Raw genomic sequence first — 18,196 nt, forward strand, 5'->3', positions numbered from 1 at the left:
ACGCTTAAGCCTTAATTCCAGTAGGAAAAACGGAATGACTTTGCATAAGTAGAGGCTTCTGTACCTGTGAGTGTGTGCGACGTGGAGCCATCATTAGAAATGGAAATGAGTGACTCCCTCGCCCCTAAACTCATTGTGTCTCAGACATTAGGTAATTGTGTGTGTTAGCGCACCACCACTCGCCGATTCAGGAGTGACTCTTTAGATTAAAAACATGAATAGCACAGACCAATTGGCTCCGTTCTTAAGCTTATCCTCCTCCTGGTGAATGCTTTTTAAGGTTTATTACTCCTCTTAGAAAAAAATAAAGAGGTAAATTAGTATGGTTAAGTGAGGCTAGAACAGGCTCTTTAACAAATACATAATGTGTAAAACCCATTTAGGTGTTACAATGTATATAAATATGGATGTTATTGCTATTGAAGTTTTATTATAACATATTTCATGTTTTTTGTTTTATTAAATTAATTTAACCACAAATTGACATTGAGCCCTTCCTAGCCCCAGTACCACAATTCGTCTCCATGTTTACTGCTCACTTTATATTCTCCTGTTTTTCTAGTTTATTTATCATCTGTCTCTCAAACTGCTTTCATCCTTCCGCTTTTATCAGATAACAATGTTATCTAAAATCCATTCATTCATTTTCTTTGCCTATAAACCACGGTTGCCTCAGGTGAACACCGATTTATAGCTTGATATATAATAATTTCCATTTTACAAGAAACTAATTATTGATTAATCACACAGTTCACTGAAAACATGTGATTACGTTGCAATAATACCACTGATTTAGCCTCTTTGATCTAAATGCATTCATTGGCTTTATAAACACCCAAATGTGTCATATTTGAGTTGCACCATGTGTCTCATGCAGCGGGTTCATTTAGCAGCAACTGTATTCATTCAGAATGTTTGGCAATGACAAAAATCATATTGAATTTTCAATGCCATTGCCAAGGCATTCAAGCAACCTGGTGATTTTGCAAAGTGGGTTCTTTTTGTGTGGTCAACCACAGAGGCATTTTATTCACCTCCAAATTCAAAAGGGGGAATTAAGAGCAGAACCACTAAAAGTAGTGACTGACTTCACGTATTTACTATGAATATGAAAATATAAAAATATTTACTATAATTATTAATGAGCTAATAAAAAATCTTGGTTCATCTTGATTTAATCTAAATCATTCCTTCCTTGTCAAGACCTGGGTTAGTGCTTGCTTAGTCTTGTTTGTTATGTCCATGGGTAAAGCATTTCACCATTGTTGCCAAATTGATGTTAGGCAGACAGGCTGTTGGCCATGTCTCATCTGTCTGTATCTTGGCAGCTGTGTGGGTAGCCACTAAGAAGTGAATAAATTAAGTAGTTTCTAAACGCATATTGTCATTTATCATTTCTGTAAACCTGATTCCTCTGTACAAGTAATACCTATTTTAGCCATTCATTTAGATATAAATTAATCATCACCCATTGTTGTCCATAAAGTACTCTTTTACTACTACTATACTATTATTTTCTAAGACAAAGACATGTTGTATGAGAATCAATGGACAAATATCTCCATTTGTTTCTCCAGATTGCCTGTGCCGTCTTCGCCGCCCTGCTCCACTTCTTCTTCCTGGCAGCCTTCACCTGGATGTTCCTGGAAGGCGTTCAGCTCTACATCATGCTGGTGGAGGTGTTTGAGAGCGAGCACTCCAGGACTAAGTACTTCTACCTGGCAGGTTACGGCGTGCCGGCCATCATTGTGGCTGTGTCGGCAGCAGTGGACTACCGCAGCTATGGCACGGACCGAGTGTAAGCAACACACGGATACTATGTTTATTTCAAAATGTTTAGTGTAGGCCACAAAAGTGTAGGCCACAAAAATGCAATCACACCAACACATTGCACCTACCAACTAAAACCTGGGATCATTTTCTGTTAATCTCTCCAGAAAAGTATATTTGCAGTGGAAAGTGTACTCGTGCAAGCTGGTTTGTATTTAAAAAGATGGCTTACCTGGAGTCAGAGCAGTCATGCAGAGGAGAAGAACATGCATTGAGTGCATTGTAATTATTCATATCTCACTGACTTGCCACCTACAAACGCACGCTCTCACTCGTTGTACTCGACCCTTTGACTGATGAACACTTTTATCCCAGCACATATGAATATTATATATATATATAATACATTTATGTATGTCCGTGACCTGTAATTTCTTTAGCAACAATGAAATCATGGGGTTAAAGAGGACATTAGATTTGCTTATAAATGACTGATTTTCTGCGAATAGAGAATAGTACTCTTAAATGATTCAGATGTGCTCCCATTCTTAGTTGCTCCCAAGGCCTTTCTGCCACACTTCAGAACTCATAGCTTTCCACTATCCACACAGCAGTCCATAGATAAAAAGGCTCTGATTTAAGAGTGTTTAGACGTCAAGCCATACCAATCCGTATGCCACTTAGATCAATATTTCATTGTGGGGGCGATCATTAAAACATGAGAGTCCAAGTTGGAGATGAATAATCTAGACTGCATATCATTAGATCACTGGAAAAATCTTAGCGACAATAACTACACAGTACTATGCCAAATCGTGTAATGAGCATTTACTAGAAGACACCAGGGGTCTCATTTATAAAGGGTGCATACAAACAAAATGTGGTTCAAAAGTAACAAACGTGATTTTCCACGTTAAGTTTGGGATTTATAAAAAGACAACTTGACGTGGGATTGTGCGGTTGTGTCCACCAACTCTGCACCCTGGGTACAGAGATGAGGCAGAAGGGGATCTGCGCTCAGAGAGGAGAGAAGGAGCCAGTTTGAGGAAGTTTGTGTTTAGTAAGCAATGCGTTTCGATCTCTTTAGTATTACTCCTGCTTGTGAGGGGAATGGTGTTTTGTATTCATGTTAATGTTTTGTCTTTTTGAAACCGTCCATGTACACGAGAACGCACAAGGTGCTGGCTCGTTTTGTTTTATTTAAGCAGCAGCAGCTGAACAGGAAGTTTATCTAAAGCAAGTGTCAAGCCGTCATAACGCATAATATATTTCTACGTACGTGAAGTTTGGATTTTGTCCCCACATACTCTTGTAGTCCTTTTTTTGTAAATTAAGCCCCAGGTCTGTGCTAGGTACAGTGCTTTGAGAAGGTTGTAGAATCTGCATAAATTTGAATAAGATAATGCCTCCTACTATATCATTCATCATCTAGTCTGGGAAATGGCTTTGCAAATGATATTTGACATAATATTGCAACTAAACCCTTTGAAAATAGCATCTGCCTCCCCTGCAGTGTCACCTTGTCACATAACCCACCTTCAGTCTCCCTGTATTAGCCAGTGGCACTGGCTCTCATTCATGTCCCTATAATGAACACCGCTATGACTTAGCACAGGAGCTCTAATGGGGGATAGTGTGACACAGCCAGGGACCCATAATGGAGGGCTCTCTAATGTGCTGGAAATTGAAAGATTAATAATTCAAAAGCAACTGGTCATGAATCAGGCAGCCATTTTGCCCCAGTATATTTTTTTGTTTGGCACCTTTTTCTGCAACCTATTGGTTCTGACCTCCATCAGAGGGCATACTGGAGGCTTTTTGCATTCCTGGAGTGGAGGAAAAAGACTTTTGGGGTAATGTAATTCAGCATATTGCACCATATCCTCCCCAACCTTGTCACAAACACTGAATATACCTATAGACTCATATGTTTCCTCGTGAATGCATAATGCCCACCCACATCTGAAACTTTTATCTTACTTGTGTCTTTACATTATTAATGCACTTTAAAAACAGGTGCTGCTCTGTTTTAATGTTTGAAAAAGTGTAATAACAATTGTATATTTTTAGCTGCTAATTGATGTCTTTTCCATGGTAACTCACAATAGAGTACTGTATATCCTGGCTAACCTTGTCACATAATGTATATATTGTGTGTCCTCACGCATGCAAAACATCCATCTAAGTCTTTAGTGTATACATGGGACTTAGTGGGTTATCCTGGTATGTTGACAGGGTCTTTTCGCTGACCTTTTACAACTCTAGACTTCATAAATAGCGCACGTGCGACGGCTGCATCCATAAGTTAGTGTTCAAATGCACACGCTCATGTCATATTTTTGCCGCAGCAGGATGTGGTCATGTCATTTTTCTCGGCCCAAGGGGGAAGAGAAGCTGAATCTATCATAGATGTTCATCCATGGCTGTCCAAGTCTACATGTGTGATGTATGTCTGTGGGCCACTCCTCCCTATACCTTTAGTCATTCCTGTCACTTTCACATGTGCCCAACTTCCTGCACACCGCCGTTGTCATCGTGCAGTTTGATACTGTACGATGTACGTCAAAGCCTTTTTCTTTTTTTCTTTTTAAATCTTCATTGGATTCCAGTGTGCAATAAATGGAAGATATTCTAGATCCAGTTTAGTACTGGAAAAATAGACTAATTAAAAAGCATGTTTTTTGTTTTGTGGCTTTTTATTGTACTAAAATGTATACACATCTGTGTTTTTACTGTGAGCAGTCTTGTATCTCCACAAAATTAACTTGTACTTGGCCTAGAGAAGCCTGCACCTGTTTGAAATGTTGTTCCTCTAGCTATAACATTCCACAATATGGCATAAAACATATCCACGAAGAAGGTTCCAATGGTTTTAACTTTACTTTTCAAGGGAATCATACAAGGGCCACCGTGTCACTTTAAATAAGTGTACATTGAAATTTATACTTAATGATTATCTTTTTAAATCCTCCAAATGGTCTATACAAAATGTGAGTAGAATGATATGCGCATTCAATTTGTGTGGTACTGGAACACCTCCAGAAGTCGTTGTGTAACGGTGGAGTGCCTGAATTTATTGCATTTTATTGATTGCAAATCTGGAAGAAAGAGCTGTAAGGGTTGCAAGGATTGACTGAGCATTGTTGGTCTTCCCCTGAAAAAAAGCGGTTCTAAGTTGTGTCAAATAATCCTGTATGTGAATACTAGCAGTGTACCAGAGCAGTTGTAAGAGCTAGGAACTAGTTAGATAAATATAATAATACTACTTCCTTTGAAAATGTCTAATGCTGATTTCCAAACCACCAGTGTCACAACCTTTTAAACTGACTCTAAATAATCTTTCTTTCTCTTTCTTTCTAGATGCTGGTTACGATTAGATACATACTTCATCTGGAGTTTTATAGGGCCTGCTACACTCATCATCATGGTAAGACGCACAAACACCATAGACACAAGTGCATGCACGTAGAATAAAAACCCCTCTTATAGATTTGCGTTCGTTTTTATTTGACGAGCTGAAAATCTTTTTGAAAGCATTCTGGACAGACTCTGGAGTGAATTTGACGGGGTGAAAATATTGGCACCTTATTGACATACTATTCAATTTCAAGCAAACACCATGAGTAGCAAATGACAGTCACTTTCTCCATTGACTATTATTTACCACAGAGTAACAGAGAAATCAATGACAAATGGCTCGGGGCAATAGAAACCAGCCAACTCGCGCACATATTAAAAACGTAGAAACAAAGCTATAAAAAGGGTGTTTGCCAAAAAATGGTTCCAATTAGGTGAATGTCAACGCTGATGCTCTGGTCTCATTCTCTTCAAATGTCAGGCAGGCTATCGCCGATCTAACTGGGGTCTTTTAGTAATATCAATGCGTTTGTGGCAGCTATTTGTCTCCACCTCTCAGCACTAGCAACACAACAGTCCGGACCATTAAGCCTTTTGCCTGTGTCTACGCGAGTGTGCGTGTGTGAAGGCCAGTCGCAAAGACGGCATCTGCAAGAATTGGATTTCTATTGTACCAATGATTCTCTTTGGGCATAATGACTACTCTGTTTTCCCCTTGACGCTTCAGCTCAGAGTATTTTGAGCACATAAAGACAGTTTGTGATTGCACAGTGATACAACGCCCCCTAGTCAATTGCTACAGGGGGAAATGAAATTATATGCAACGTGTGTGTGTGTGTGTGTGTGTGTGTGAGTGAGAGTGAATTGCCGCGGTGACATTGTGTCTTTAATTAGGCAGCGGTGGCGGCAATGTTTTAACTTGTTGTGTGTCTTGTGTGCTGCAGCTTAACGTAATCTTCCTGGGTATTGCGCTGTATAAGATGTTCCACCACACGGCTATCCTCAAACCGGATTCGGGGTGTCTGGATAACATCAAGTAAGTACACACTGCCCTTGTGCGGGGAGGGGGATATTAAATTTGACGACAAATGCGGCCGCGCACGCTTGCGATTATGTCCTTGTTTTTGTCGTATATAAAATCATTTCACCTCTGCCTGACATTTCATCACATTATTATTCCCAGTCATGTTACTATTACTCGCCTTGGAGAAGGAAATCTGACTTCATTTATTCTGCACGCTAAATCTCCCAAATATCCAACAAGCTTGCTAATCAGAAGTTACTTTTTTGCTCTGCCAATATCAAAAGACTGGATAATTTCGATAATTTACTCAATTCACATGCAACTTAAAATGTACTGTATGACTTTGAACTTCTGATTTATCATTTATCTAATGTAACCATGCCGTGTTCAATACAGTTGGAAGTAGGAAGTGCATGACAAAATGAACTCATGCTTCAGCGCACTTAACAATGACTGAAAATGACTAATGACATTCGAAAATCAAAAGCCAAACTAGGACCATGATGCTTTGAGAACTCTTTTTTGCAGCGTCTTTTGTTGCACACTAAATGCTCAAAAGATTGTAATCTATTTTCCATTCATTAACAGACTTTTAATGCGGTTCATTTGCTTGTTAATCATCATTATGTCCTTTTGTGTTTTTCTTTTTCTTTTACTTTTATTTCCTGTCCCCATCGCCATCTGCCGTCATGGTTGTCTTTTTTGTGGATTTGGCTGCGGTAAGGCCTCTTCCCACTTTTCCTTTCCTGTCTTTCCCAGAAATCATTCCCCACACGCCACCACACCCCTCCCTAAATGAGCCCAGACTGACTCCGTGCTACAACCACTCTGTTCAATGCATTACGTGTTCATTTGTGATGTGTGTGGGCTCCCATGACCTATAGAACTAATGCGCTATTGAAATATAATGGCGAGTTGTGAATGAGGGGAGAGAGGGAGGGAAGTTGACTCTAGGGAGCACTGGAGGGAAGAGGTGAAATGGCCAGATTGTGAGGAGTGGAATGGAGTGTGCACCCTATATAGAAGTAGGGGTCGTCAGTGCGAGCTTTATTGGAGGTTCTGTCTCGCCGGAATGGTGCCACGGAGGCCAACATCAAATCAATCACTGCAGTCTTACTTGGTTCACTTCTCACTAAGTTTTTTGTCCCTCAGATGTGCGTCTCACTATCTCTATTCCTCAAAGGTGATCACTTCCCAGTCAGCCGATAGCACTGGCCTTGTCCAACCACAAACTGTGACCTTTAGTGCTGAAATGTCACCCCCTAATGGCTGTAATGTCCGACTACTTACTGCCCAAAGAAGCCACATATACCCAGCAGACTTCATTTCAGGCTGGGAAAATATTCAATGGAAAGAAATAGTTGACTTTCACTATATTGCTCAATGACATAAGCTAACTTATAACCTCTCCCTCTTCCTATAAAGTGCAGTTCTTTTCAGACAGGATCTCCTGCTGTTTTCTCCATTCCCCTCCCGCCGCGACAGGACTCTGAGTGAACCCTTGCTAACGCCTTTCCTATGTTTTATGGTCCCACATGCATCAAACATGTCTGGACAGCCACTCAGCGCTAAATTAAAATGGTCTGCACTTTTCCCATGTCCAGGTCCTGGGTCATCGGGGCCATAGCGTTGCTGTGTCTGCTGGGCCTCACCTGGGCTTTTGGCCTCATGTACATCAACGAGAGCACTGTTATTATGGCGTACCTCTTCACCATCTTCAACTCGCTGCAGGGCATGTTCATCTTCATCTTCCACTGTATACTACAAAAGAAGGTAAGAGAGTCAGATAAGCAAAAACCACAACTAACTCTGAAGTATAATTCTGACTGCACACATGGGGGGAAATGCACCGTATAAGTTAACAGTTAAGCCAAGATGCTTTCACGCACACACTGAATTTTCCTTATTTTAAAGCTTTTCTCTATTTCCAATGTTAGCATCATTAATACAGCATTTGGTATATACAAAAGTATTACTTGCTTTGTTTGAAATATGGTTTGCAGAAGGAGCCTACACATTGAGGATATTTTTACAGTCTCCCACACACTGTCAGTGCTCAAAAGAACAGAAGAGGAGTATGATGTGAAGGGAAAGAGCGGTTAATACTTTTGTCTGGCTGCAGTCCCGCGGAGAGTCTTTCACTTTTAAAGGTTTGACCAGTGAACAAGTGCAGTTTGTAGCTACGCTTGAGCCTGTGCACTGCACTTAGGTATGTGAAAGGCCGAGGGATCAGGTATCTCGAGACATGTCATCCGAACACTGCTGAGGTTTTCTCTGGCGCCGGCCCAAAGTGCTTTCTCCCAAGAAGCATGGAATAACTCAGCACGCAGCTGTGCAAACAGAGCATGTGGCAACACACGCCTGCCAGTCCAACCGGCTTGTTAAAAGCCAATTACGGTCCTATTTGTTCTAACTTGATTGTGATCTAAATGCAGATGTTCTTTGTGTACAAGTGCATCGTATGTCTCTCGAAGGACTAGGTCCATTTCAGGTCAATATGGCTGTAATAACATTTGGGCCTGGGTTGATGGGGATAGGGAGTTAATCATTTCATGTGCATTTAGAACTTTCATGTTTGTTTGGGAAATGTCTTAAAGATAAAAATGTTTGCCCGCAGTGTGTGAAAGTGTATGTCCCTAAAAAAAGAAAGTAAAACATCCTCTGGTTGTTCACACCTGTGAGTGTCACCCTGCTCACCTGCGTGCCACTTTATCTCCTCAGGTGCGGAAAGAGTACGGGAAATGCTTGCGTACTCACTGCTGCAGCGGTAAAAGTGTGGAGACCTCCATCTCCTCCTCCAGTAAGACCACCACTTCTCGGACGCCTGGCCGCTACTCGACAGGCTCTCAGGTGAGCTTACCTGCCTGCACACCTGGACGCTACAGCACAGCAGACTCCCAGGTGAGACAGTGCCCATACAGGGTCCTTGGTTATCACCAGCCACTTTCAACTACAATCCATCATAGCAAAGAGTTTTATACAGGGTACCTCAAATTCATGCTATAATATGCCATTATATTTTGTATATTATACAAAATATAATGGCAGCATACTTTTGTATTAGACAAATATATAGATCCCTTTCTAGAAAACATATACCGTTGCTTTGCATTAGAGTGCACGCTGTGCTCTCTACAGTGATGCTGTAGACTATATTACATTGTAAACTAGTTTTAGTTTATTATTTGAGGCTCCCCACCCAACTTTATTGGGTTTTTTTCAGTACTGTTTTTGCTCTGGCTTCAATGCATTTATGAATGCATTGGATACATATAATGTGCAATAAAGTGATGCTCATGGATTGTGTTAAAAGTGTGATAACTGAACCCTAAACTAAAGCTTAATTTAATAAATATTTTACAATTGGCACTAATGGACCATCACCTCTCCCACCTGTTACTCCCCTGCCACATTTATTACCTCTCCTACACTGAACTGCCCTCTTTGCACAACCCACCTTTGCTCATCATATTTTTCCCTTTTTGTTGTCTCCTTCTCCTTACCTTGCCTCCTTCCTCGACCACTGCTTCTTTGTGCCCTCTCCCTCTTCTCGTCTCCTGCACAGAGTCGGATCAGGCGGATGTGGAATGACACTGTGAGAAAACAGGAGTCTTCCTTCATTACTGGAGACATCAACAGCTCAGCTACTCTCAACAGAGGTAACCGTGGGATAGCTACCAGTTGCATGCTCATCGCTGTCACTGTATGTACTTTATAAATATCAGGAGGGCCTCAAAGCATACGTCGCCATTTAGTGGAGAGTTAGCAGCCCAAACTTATGATGATCGCCCGCCCTGTGTTCTTTCACTTGAGACCGGGTTAGCAAACTCTACTGTAAACAGCTGTCAGGACTCTTCTTCTTGGCGAGGTACAGTAGGAGCAGGTTTTGGAGGTAAATGTAGGACAGGAAAGATAAGCGTGAAATGGGGGATGAGAGAGAAGGGAGGACACTGCGGCCGGCTGCACTTGCAGACTTGGCATACGTGTGCTGTGACTTTAAAACTGGACCACTGGGCAGCACCACAAATGTACTGTTTTCAATTCAAAGTAAGACTTGGCCGCAAAGATATTATGGCGGATATATACGCATACGTTTTAAGTTTGTTATTTGCTTTCAATTTCTACGTCTATTTGAGACACACCTTTGTGAATAGGAAAATAAGTAAAGTGGCATTGTGAATTGCTGGCACACACCAGTTAGCATGCAGTGTATGCTTTTCTATCTGTGGCTTTCAATTGTGTTTACCTCAACGTCAGTTGGGCTAAATGATACATTTCCATTCAAAATATACAGTATGTACATGTTACACAATAATACTTAGTTATGGTACGCTTTTAGTAACCAATTAACCGATTTCATGAGTTCCACTTAGGCCGACCTGCTTTTTCAAATATGATAATCACGTTTGGCTTCCTAAACCCTATTTCAACGGCCACAGTGACTTTACAAGCGTATTGTTACTCCACTATATTAGCCCATTCATTGGACCAATGAAAGGACTTAACTGGGGGACAAATTCCTTCACTGTAAATAATGCAAATTTACTGCCAGCTTTAATAATCTTCTCCCAGACTTTAAAGCCCTTTAACCGCACCATCACAAATGCATAGGTAAGCACATAAGACACGTCCGGCTTAGCTTCTGCCGCCTCATATGTAGGCCTCTGTTAGCAGTTAAATGGGTATTATGCTAAGTATTTCCTCTGTATTCCTTGGTTATTACTGTTGAAGGCGCAGTAGGCGGTCAGCGGGAATGGAATGTACGAGCGTGGCTGCTGCCGGGGTAATGAGGACGTAGAGACGGACCAAGTGCCTAAACATTGTGACACATACACGCGCATCCACCACCATTTGTTAGTCTCCGAGTCGAGGTGTGGCCCCGGCTTCCTCCAGGCCACTAATAAGCTGTTAGCATGACAGATTGATGCTGAAGCTACACGGTGTGTGTCAGTGGCAGAATTATCACACACTTAAGAAAGGCAGGCTAAAGAGACACCCCCCGCATCCTTAACACTCTCGTTCTCTCTCTCTCCCTCGAAAGTAGCTCGAAGATTTCAAATGACTATGTTACTGCCGCTTTCATGGATTGAAGGGACTGAATTGGATATCCTGATCGGAGATTGACTTGTTGAAATGACTGGAGCGAGCTTAATTTAGAGCTACTTCCGAAGGCAGTTGAAAATAATCTGCTTCCGTTTTACACAGCATATTTATAATGTCACTTACAGTTTACTGCCTTACTGTCTAGGCGTTTAGTGCGCTCCTACATTTACTCCTGCCATCTAAATTTATTACATTTATTGAGTGTTACTCCCTGAAACAGTGTGGTTTCGCTCAGGTATTTTGCAGTCACGCAATATCACAAAATAAAAAATATGATCTTGGAAAGAAATGAACAAACAATAGTACATGTTGTTCGTCTGAAAGTATAATTCCCAGTATTTATTCCCAGGTATTATTTTTGGGGGGTTAAAAAACACACAAAAACACACACGCATACACATAAAGAAAATATTTTGCAAGTTTTAGGTTTAAATATATTTTTTGCTCTAAAAATAATCGCATCGTAGGCATTAGTTACCAAATAGCTCGTTAGCTTCAATTTACTCCAATTCACCTCTGGAACCTTCGCGGGCTTTGAAGCGCCATCAACATCGCTGCAAAAAATGTTAAAAACATTATTATTGTTATGTTATCATCAATGTCCAAATGTCCTGGATCCATATATAATTATACGACGAGAACAGTGGCTGCACACTTTAATTCTACTTCAAATAGAAGAAAAAAAAAATGTGCCTGCTCCACCCACCAACCATTTTCTGAACGTTTTCAAAATGTAATTCCATGGAAACGTGAGAAGATATTTAATTTTCTTCTGTCTCTCTAAAAATAGTTACGCAGTCAATCATTTCTTTGCACATCTACCTCTTTATTAGCATTATTTTGAAGTAACAATACCCTGTGACACTTCACTCACCCTACAGCCAGAGCTCACTCACTCAGACAGACACATTCCCAGCGCTTTTGTCCATTAACTCTCCCATAGTCACGCTTCCCTGCTCAAGCGTTTATTGGGGGCGCAGCGCACACACCTCTCCGTGTCTCCGTCCAGCCTGTGTACGTGTCCGGCTGCCAGAATGACTTGTCGAGTTGCTTTTCACCTCAGACTTTTTTTTTTTTTTTTTTTTGCCTGTTTGATTTACCTGTGCTCTTCTCTCCCTCTCTTCCACACACTCACGTCCCATTCACTTCTTACTGCCACATCTGCATACTGTCTCCCCCTCTCTACTCGTCTGTTTCTGTCCTCTCTCTCCTCTCTCTCTATCTGCCTGTACCAGGAGCCATGGCTAATCATCTTATAACTAATGCTCTCCTTCGTCCCCATGGTACTAACAATCCTTATAACACGCTACTGGGGGATTCTGCAGTCTATAACAACCCGGCCGTGGGCATGTACAACACTCAAGGTCTGCCTCATCTTTCTCTTTTTGGAAATAAATAGCACTTTTGCATGTATTTGCTGCATGCTTGCCTGCCTCATAGCCAGAATGTAACTGTGATGCATTGGAGGGTAATATCTGGTATCAATGTGGCTCCCAAGGGACTTCCATCCATCATATTGTCTTTCACAAAGGACACCCAGTGGGCAACTTCTACACCGCATGAAACATTTTCTCAAACCCCGCTAGCTTGATGAAATGTAGTGTAGATATTTATCTAATAGCAAAACCTGTGTATTACCAGTCTGCGCAAGTGGTTTTAAAATGTGGTTGTATTAGTTCAGTCCATATATAATGTCATTTATTTATGAATTCAGACCTTTATCTTTTCTGTCCTCTGGTAATTTTTCTTTTGTTATCACCTAGGATATTATGTAGTGAGCTCAATGGTCCAAAATACACTTCCTTACTAAACTAAACTAAACTATCTAAAATCAAATAAAGTATCAATTCGGTGTAACCTCTAAAACATTTTCTACAATGGATTATAGCTTCCTGGAAATAAAACAAATCTTCCATAGAAGTCAGCCTTGACAGTTATCATATTCAATCAACTCCAATTGTTTCATAGGTCACTAGGGAGCCACTGCATATTTTTTGTTGGAATGCCCTTCATTTGAGTTTGTCCTTGTACTGTACATCCTTTAGCTGTTCCTCTGCACGTGTTAGCTGAAAGTGCACGCAGAACAGTGTAATTCTGCAAATGAAATTCTGCTTTGCTATTTGTGTGTTTGTTTAAACTTGTATGCACTCATGTATCTTTTCTCTCTTTCCTCCCTCATGCTGACCATTAGCACCTTACCGAGACACAAGTACGGCTAAATTAATTCTCAAATACAGTACACGGACACATGTCTTCTTTCTTTGCTACTTTCAAAAGCACTGACTACAATTTTGAGTCCAATTTAAAACAGAGCAGCAGCTTTTGTTTGGCTGTCAGCCACATTAATGCGCTGCCTCAGTTCTCCAATCCATGTCTGGCTTGTATTGTTGCTCACACTTTTCTGACAAATAAAAGGTTGGAGAGAAATACAGTATTACTTTTAGTGATAGAGTTTTATTTTCTACGTTGGTATGGGTAAACACACTGATCAGTAAAGTAAAAGTGACTGATAGTGATGTATTGCCCAATTTCACTTGTCATACCATACTACAACAAACTTAGTATTTATAAACCCTGTAGTCAATTCTGATAAATTACATCAGTGGAGTCTGTTAAATAAAGTATGAACGATTGAAGCAATCTCCTGACTAAGAAAATTATCATTACAGATTTTTATTCTCTAATAATATCGCAAGATAATTAAATATCCCTTCTGACAATTCTCAACAATTATTTAATCATTCAATTGTTTCCTCAGAGGGCATTTTGAACAATGCCAGAGACTCCAGCGTGATGGATACTCTCCCACTCAATGGCAACCACGGCAACAACTACACCATGGCCAGCAGCGAGTACCTGAGCGACTGTGTCCAAATCCTGGATCGCAGCGGGGGATACGGTACCCATAGCAACCACAAGGAGACCACTCTAGAGAAGAAGATCCTGAAGGAACTGACCTCTAATTACATCCCATCATACCTGAACAACCACGAGCGAGCCACCACAGAGCGCAACCACAACCTCATGAACAAGCTGGTCAACAGTAGCATGGCCAATGGAGGTGACTACTCACTACTACTGCATACTGCAGTCGTTATTGACCCTTATTCACAAACTCAGAGTAGTTACTGAATTAAAACGCATAATGAAAAAAGGTATTGTCATAGATTCCTATAAAACAACTGAATATCACATTTTTTATTTGTATTATTTAAATGCCATTTACCTTGTTATATGCTTAGAATTTAGTGGTTACAATGCCTCAACTAATGCTCTTTTTACACAATGAAGAATACTGTAGGTATATAAATGTGGACATATTTATGTATACCATGGATGTGTGTTTGTGTTTTATTTGTATGGATATATCTCTCCAGCTTAAATAACTTTGGCCTGTAAAACACGGCAAAGAAACTAACTAACTTCTATAAAGGTTTGTCGTGTAATCCCTCATTCGTCCAGGCGTGTTCCATTGTAGAAAAAGCTTCAGTTGTAGTCATCAAACGTTTCGACTCTCATCCAAGAGTCATTGTCAATAACCTCTATAAAGGTTTATTTATTAAGAAACAGTTACATTTATTTTTGCCAGTCCTGGAAATCTTCAGTGAAAAATAAAGTGAAAACGGGAAAAGGGTTATTTTAAGTCTACTTTTTTAACATTCAAATGTTTGACAGTTTTGACACTGCATGACAAATTATCTTGTGAGAAGTGCAAACGATTATATTGAGCTTTATAACACTTCCAACTCAGTTGGAGGGTGTGTTATGTTGCTTAAATGCATCATTCAATATTATGAGGATTTAATGTTTCATATGTATGTTTGATTTTAGGTAATTTACTGATGTTCATACAAATAGAAAGCAGTTTAAAACTAGTATATACTGAACTATTATACTGGTATAAGCTGTAATTTAACTTCAAACTGTTTTCTTTTCTTTCTTAATCGCTCTTGAGAAACCTACTTACCTGGTATTATTGTAAAAGACAAAGCAATCATTAAAATCATTGGATATATTTCTAATCCCTGTTGTTTCCATAGGGAGCATGCCAGGCAGCAGTAGCAGCAGCAGCAGTGGTGTCAGCGGCTGCGTGGTCAGCTCTAAAGAAGACCCCGGCCCCATGGTGCTGGACAACCCAGCGGCCTTCCCCCACGACGAGAACCTGGGCCTGGAGATCATCCGCGAGGAGTCCAACGCCCCCCTGCTCCCCCCGCGGCCCCCGCCTCCGGACAGCCACCCGCCGCCGCCCCCTCCGCCCCACAGCTTCTCCAGGCCACGCCGCATGCCCCAGGAGACCAGCGAGAGCTTCTTCCCTTTACTGACCAATGAGCACACAGACGAGCACACGCACTCGCCCAATCACAGAGACTCTCTTTACACAAGCATGCCGGTGCTCACCGACCTGCCCGACGCGCACATGAACGGGCTGACCGACGGAGAGGACGAGAGTTCGGGCGAGCTTCAGCCTTGTAAGAGTGCCACTGCCCCAGAGCTGGATGACGTGTACTACAAGAGCATGCCCAACTTGGGGTCCAGAAACCACCTCCATGAATTGCAAAGCTACTACCACATGGGCCGTGGTGGCAGCGATGGGTATATGGTATCAGAAAATAAGGACGAGTCGGATTCCTCGCCCGAAGAGCCCCCTGTAGACCCTTCTCACCTGGTTACAAGTCTATAGAGCTATCCTTAAGACTTCTATCCCTCCCCACGAAAAAAAACTCTTCCCAACATCCAAATCTGACAGAGTTAGCCCGAGATCACCAAATACTTGTGATACTTACTTCTGTGGTTGCCCGTCAAACGCAAGCAGGAAACTGAATGTATTGTCATGAATGGAGTTTGTGGGCAAATTACTTGCAAATGAAAAGGAATTGGGGAGGGATTTTGTAATTTTATCCACTGTTACTTTACTATGGGATCTTTGGATCGATCGTAGCCCTGCAAATTCCCCAATATGGACCTTCTTTAGCAGATCATAGCATATAGTGTCCAAAACCTGAGGACCTGTCCGTCTGTATGTCTGTCCTCTCTGTCACTCTCAAAGAACTCGGATGAGACTTCCAAAGGGAAAGAGCAGGTGGTAAACTGCACAACATGAACTAGCCATGAAAAGGCTCTGCCCCTTTACCTGCCAATCAAAATGGAGGATGTACTATGACTTATATCCCCCCATCTCGAAAAGACTTGGGGCGAACAAACTGTAAACATATCACTGATGTTCTCTCTTCCTGTTTCATATCTGGAGTTGTGTCTGGGCTGGTGTAACATTCCTGCGACTTTGTAGTGACTGCGGCTACTGTGTATTTCAATGAAAAATAAGGAAGAACATATTACAGACATGATAGTTAAAAAAATGGTTATCTTTCCTTTTTTCTGTATGCATTTTTCCGTTATCAAAAGGATTACGAAGAAATCACAAACTATTTCTATGTATTGTACAGAATACAGATTCAAATGTTGCATTTGACCAAGTCTTATTTTTACATATGAGTTTACAAATCTTTTTGTCTGTGGAACTGTTCGGAAACGTCTTTATGCTCTGGTGTAGAAGGAGCAAGGAACTACCATGTCTCATGTTACTTTTTCATCAATACAGAGACAATGAAGCACTTCTTTAATTATAACACATGTACTTGACACTCTTCATCCTGGACCTTTTATAGACACACCGCTGTCACTTTTGAGATCAATTGCTACTATACTTTACCACTGTGTAGTTTTTGAAGTTACAGACATTGTTACTATGTTGATTTATGAAATAATTGACTAGCTTGGAGCCCACAGTAAAGTAGGAAATGAATGGAAGCATATCCTCTCTTTTGCCAAATACTAATTGACGTTAGCTGATGTGCTGGTCGACATGGTTACTGTACAGAGCAAAAGAGATTTTAAAATGCCATTGTTTGAAGAGAAAAGGGAGGAAAGCAGAAGGGAGATCTGACCCGTGAAATGCCAAGATTACACTGTATATGTGTAGTGAACAAATGTGAAAACCACTGCAGCACTGTCCAATGTGGAGACGCCAATGTTTACTTATGTAGGAGGATCAATTGGATAAGTGTATGAAGTCTAGCTTGCACATATATCCCACAAGCCCCCTCCATATCCCCAAGAGAGAAATTATTTATTTATCCGTTTATTGGTTTAAAGAGGGCAGAACAAGCTTGGAGGATAGAGCCTAGTTCTATGTAGGACTAAATAAAAGTGGCACTGGCTTTGTTTTTGGGTTATTTTTTTAAATTATTATGATCATGATTATTACAATATTATGCTAATTATTTATTCTTTTTGTATGGGTTCAAAGTTGAATGATCTCAAAACTAATATTTGTTGTAACAGTGAAAGTTGTTTGCCAACAAATAAATTACTGACATAGCTTTTGCGGTTTTCTGATTCTTGAGCCTCATCCGTCGATGTACAGCACAACTCCAGACACAATGGTGAGTAAAATATCATTTGCTTTAGAAGTGTGTTTTGCGAGTGATATGTATATCTTTACGATGAGCTTAGAGGTGGGCTATTTTAAAACAGTGTGGTATCAATGGGGTTTTGGAATGATTTATGAAATTAGAGACTGTTGAACAATTTCAAACTAAATCTTATACCTTTTGAATGGGAAAAAGTCCTCAAAATATAGAATAGGAAGCTGAAAAACCTTTACATAGAACTTTGTGTATTGCACCGCAACGCTTTTTGCTTCGTTGTTCTGCAGGTGGCCCTCCACATATTAGGTTAATTAGAAAGATGCATCTATCTTTTTGTTCCAACTCAAAAAGGATTTGCCTATTTGAATTACCTAAGATAAGGATCAAAGCTTAGCTCCATCACAGACTAACAAACTCACATGGTCTTATAGACGTGAGAAGGCTGCAGTTTAAAAATAACATCAGTCTCAACACAGGCTTTGTACTTTCCTTTGTACTTGAGTTAACAAATAAG

At 40.7% G+C, this 18,196-nt stretch overlaps 1 protein-coding gene across 18 annotated transcripts in view; it reads left to right on the forward strand.

The window, feature by feature from the left end:
- adgrl3.1 (adhesion G protein-coupled receptor L3.1) overlaps positions 1–17,633 on the forward strand; it is a 146,871-nt gene extending 129,238 nt beyond the window's left edge. For 4 of the 18 annotated variants that reach the window (XM_072463200.1, XM_072463204.1, XM_072463202.1 and 1 more), the window contains 10 exons: positions 1,578–1,798; positions 5,131–5,197; positions 6,072–6,163; positions 7,756–7,924; positions 8,873–9,052; positions 9,717–9,810; positions 12,490–12,618; positions 13,446–13,463; positions 14,013–14,315; positions 15,295–17,633. In XM_072463200.1, the coding sequence (XP_072319301.1) occupies positions 1,578–1,798; positions 5,131–5,197; positions 6,072–6,163; positions 7,756–7,924; positions 8,873–9,052; positions 9,717–9,810; positions 12,490–12,618; positions 13,446–13,463; positions 14,013–14,315; positions 15,295–15,935 (1,914 nt within the window). In that variant the 3' untranslated portion in view covers positions 15,936–17,633. The remainder of the gene's footprint in view (positions 1–1,577; positions 1,799–5,130; positions 5,198–6,071; positions 6,164–7,755; positions 7,925–8,872; positions 9,053–9,716; positions 9,811–12,489; positions 12,619–13,445; positions 13,464–14,012; positions 14,316–15,294) is intronic. The other 14 variants (XM_072463214.1, XM_072463215.1, XM_072463218.1 and 11 more) reach the window with 8 other exon arrangements.
- Positions 17,634–18,196: the final 563 nt, after the last annotated feature.

This window comes from Eucyclogobius newberryi, unplaced genomic scaffold, assembly GCF_026437365.1.
Source record: "Eucyclogobius newberryi isolate DKJ021-1_F unplaced genomic scaffold, fEucNew1.0.hap1 SCAF_4, whole genome shotgun sequence".
NCBI classification, from domain to species: Eukaryota; Metazoa; Chordata; class Actinopteri; order Gobiiformes; family Gobiidae; genus Eucyclogobius; species Eucyclogobius newberryi.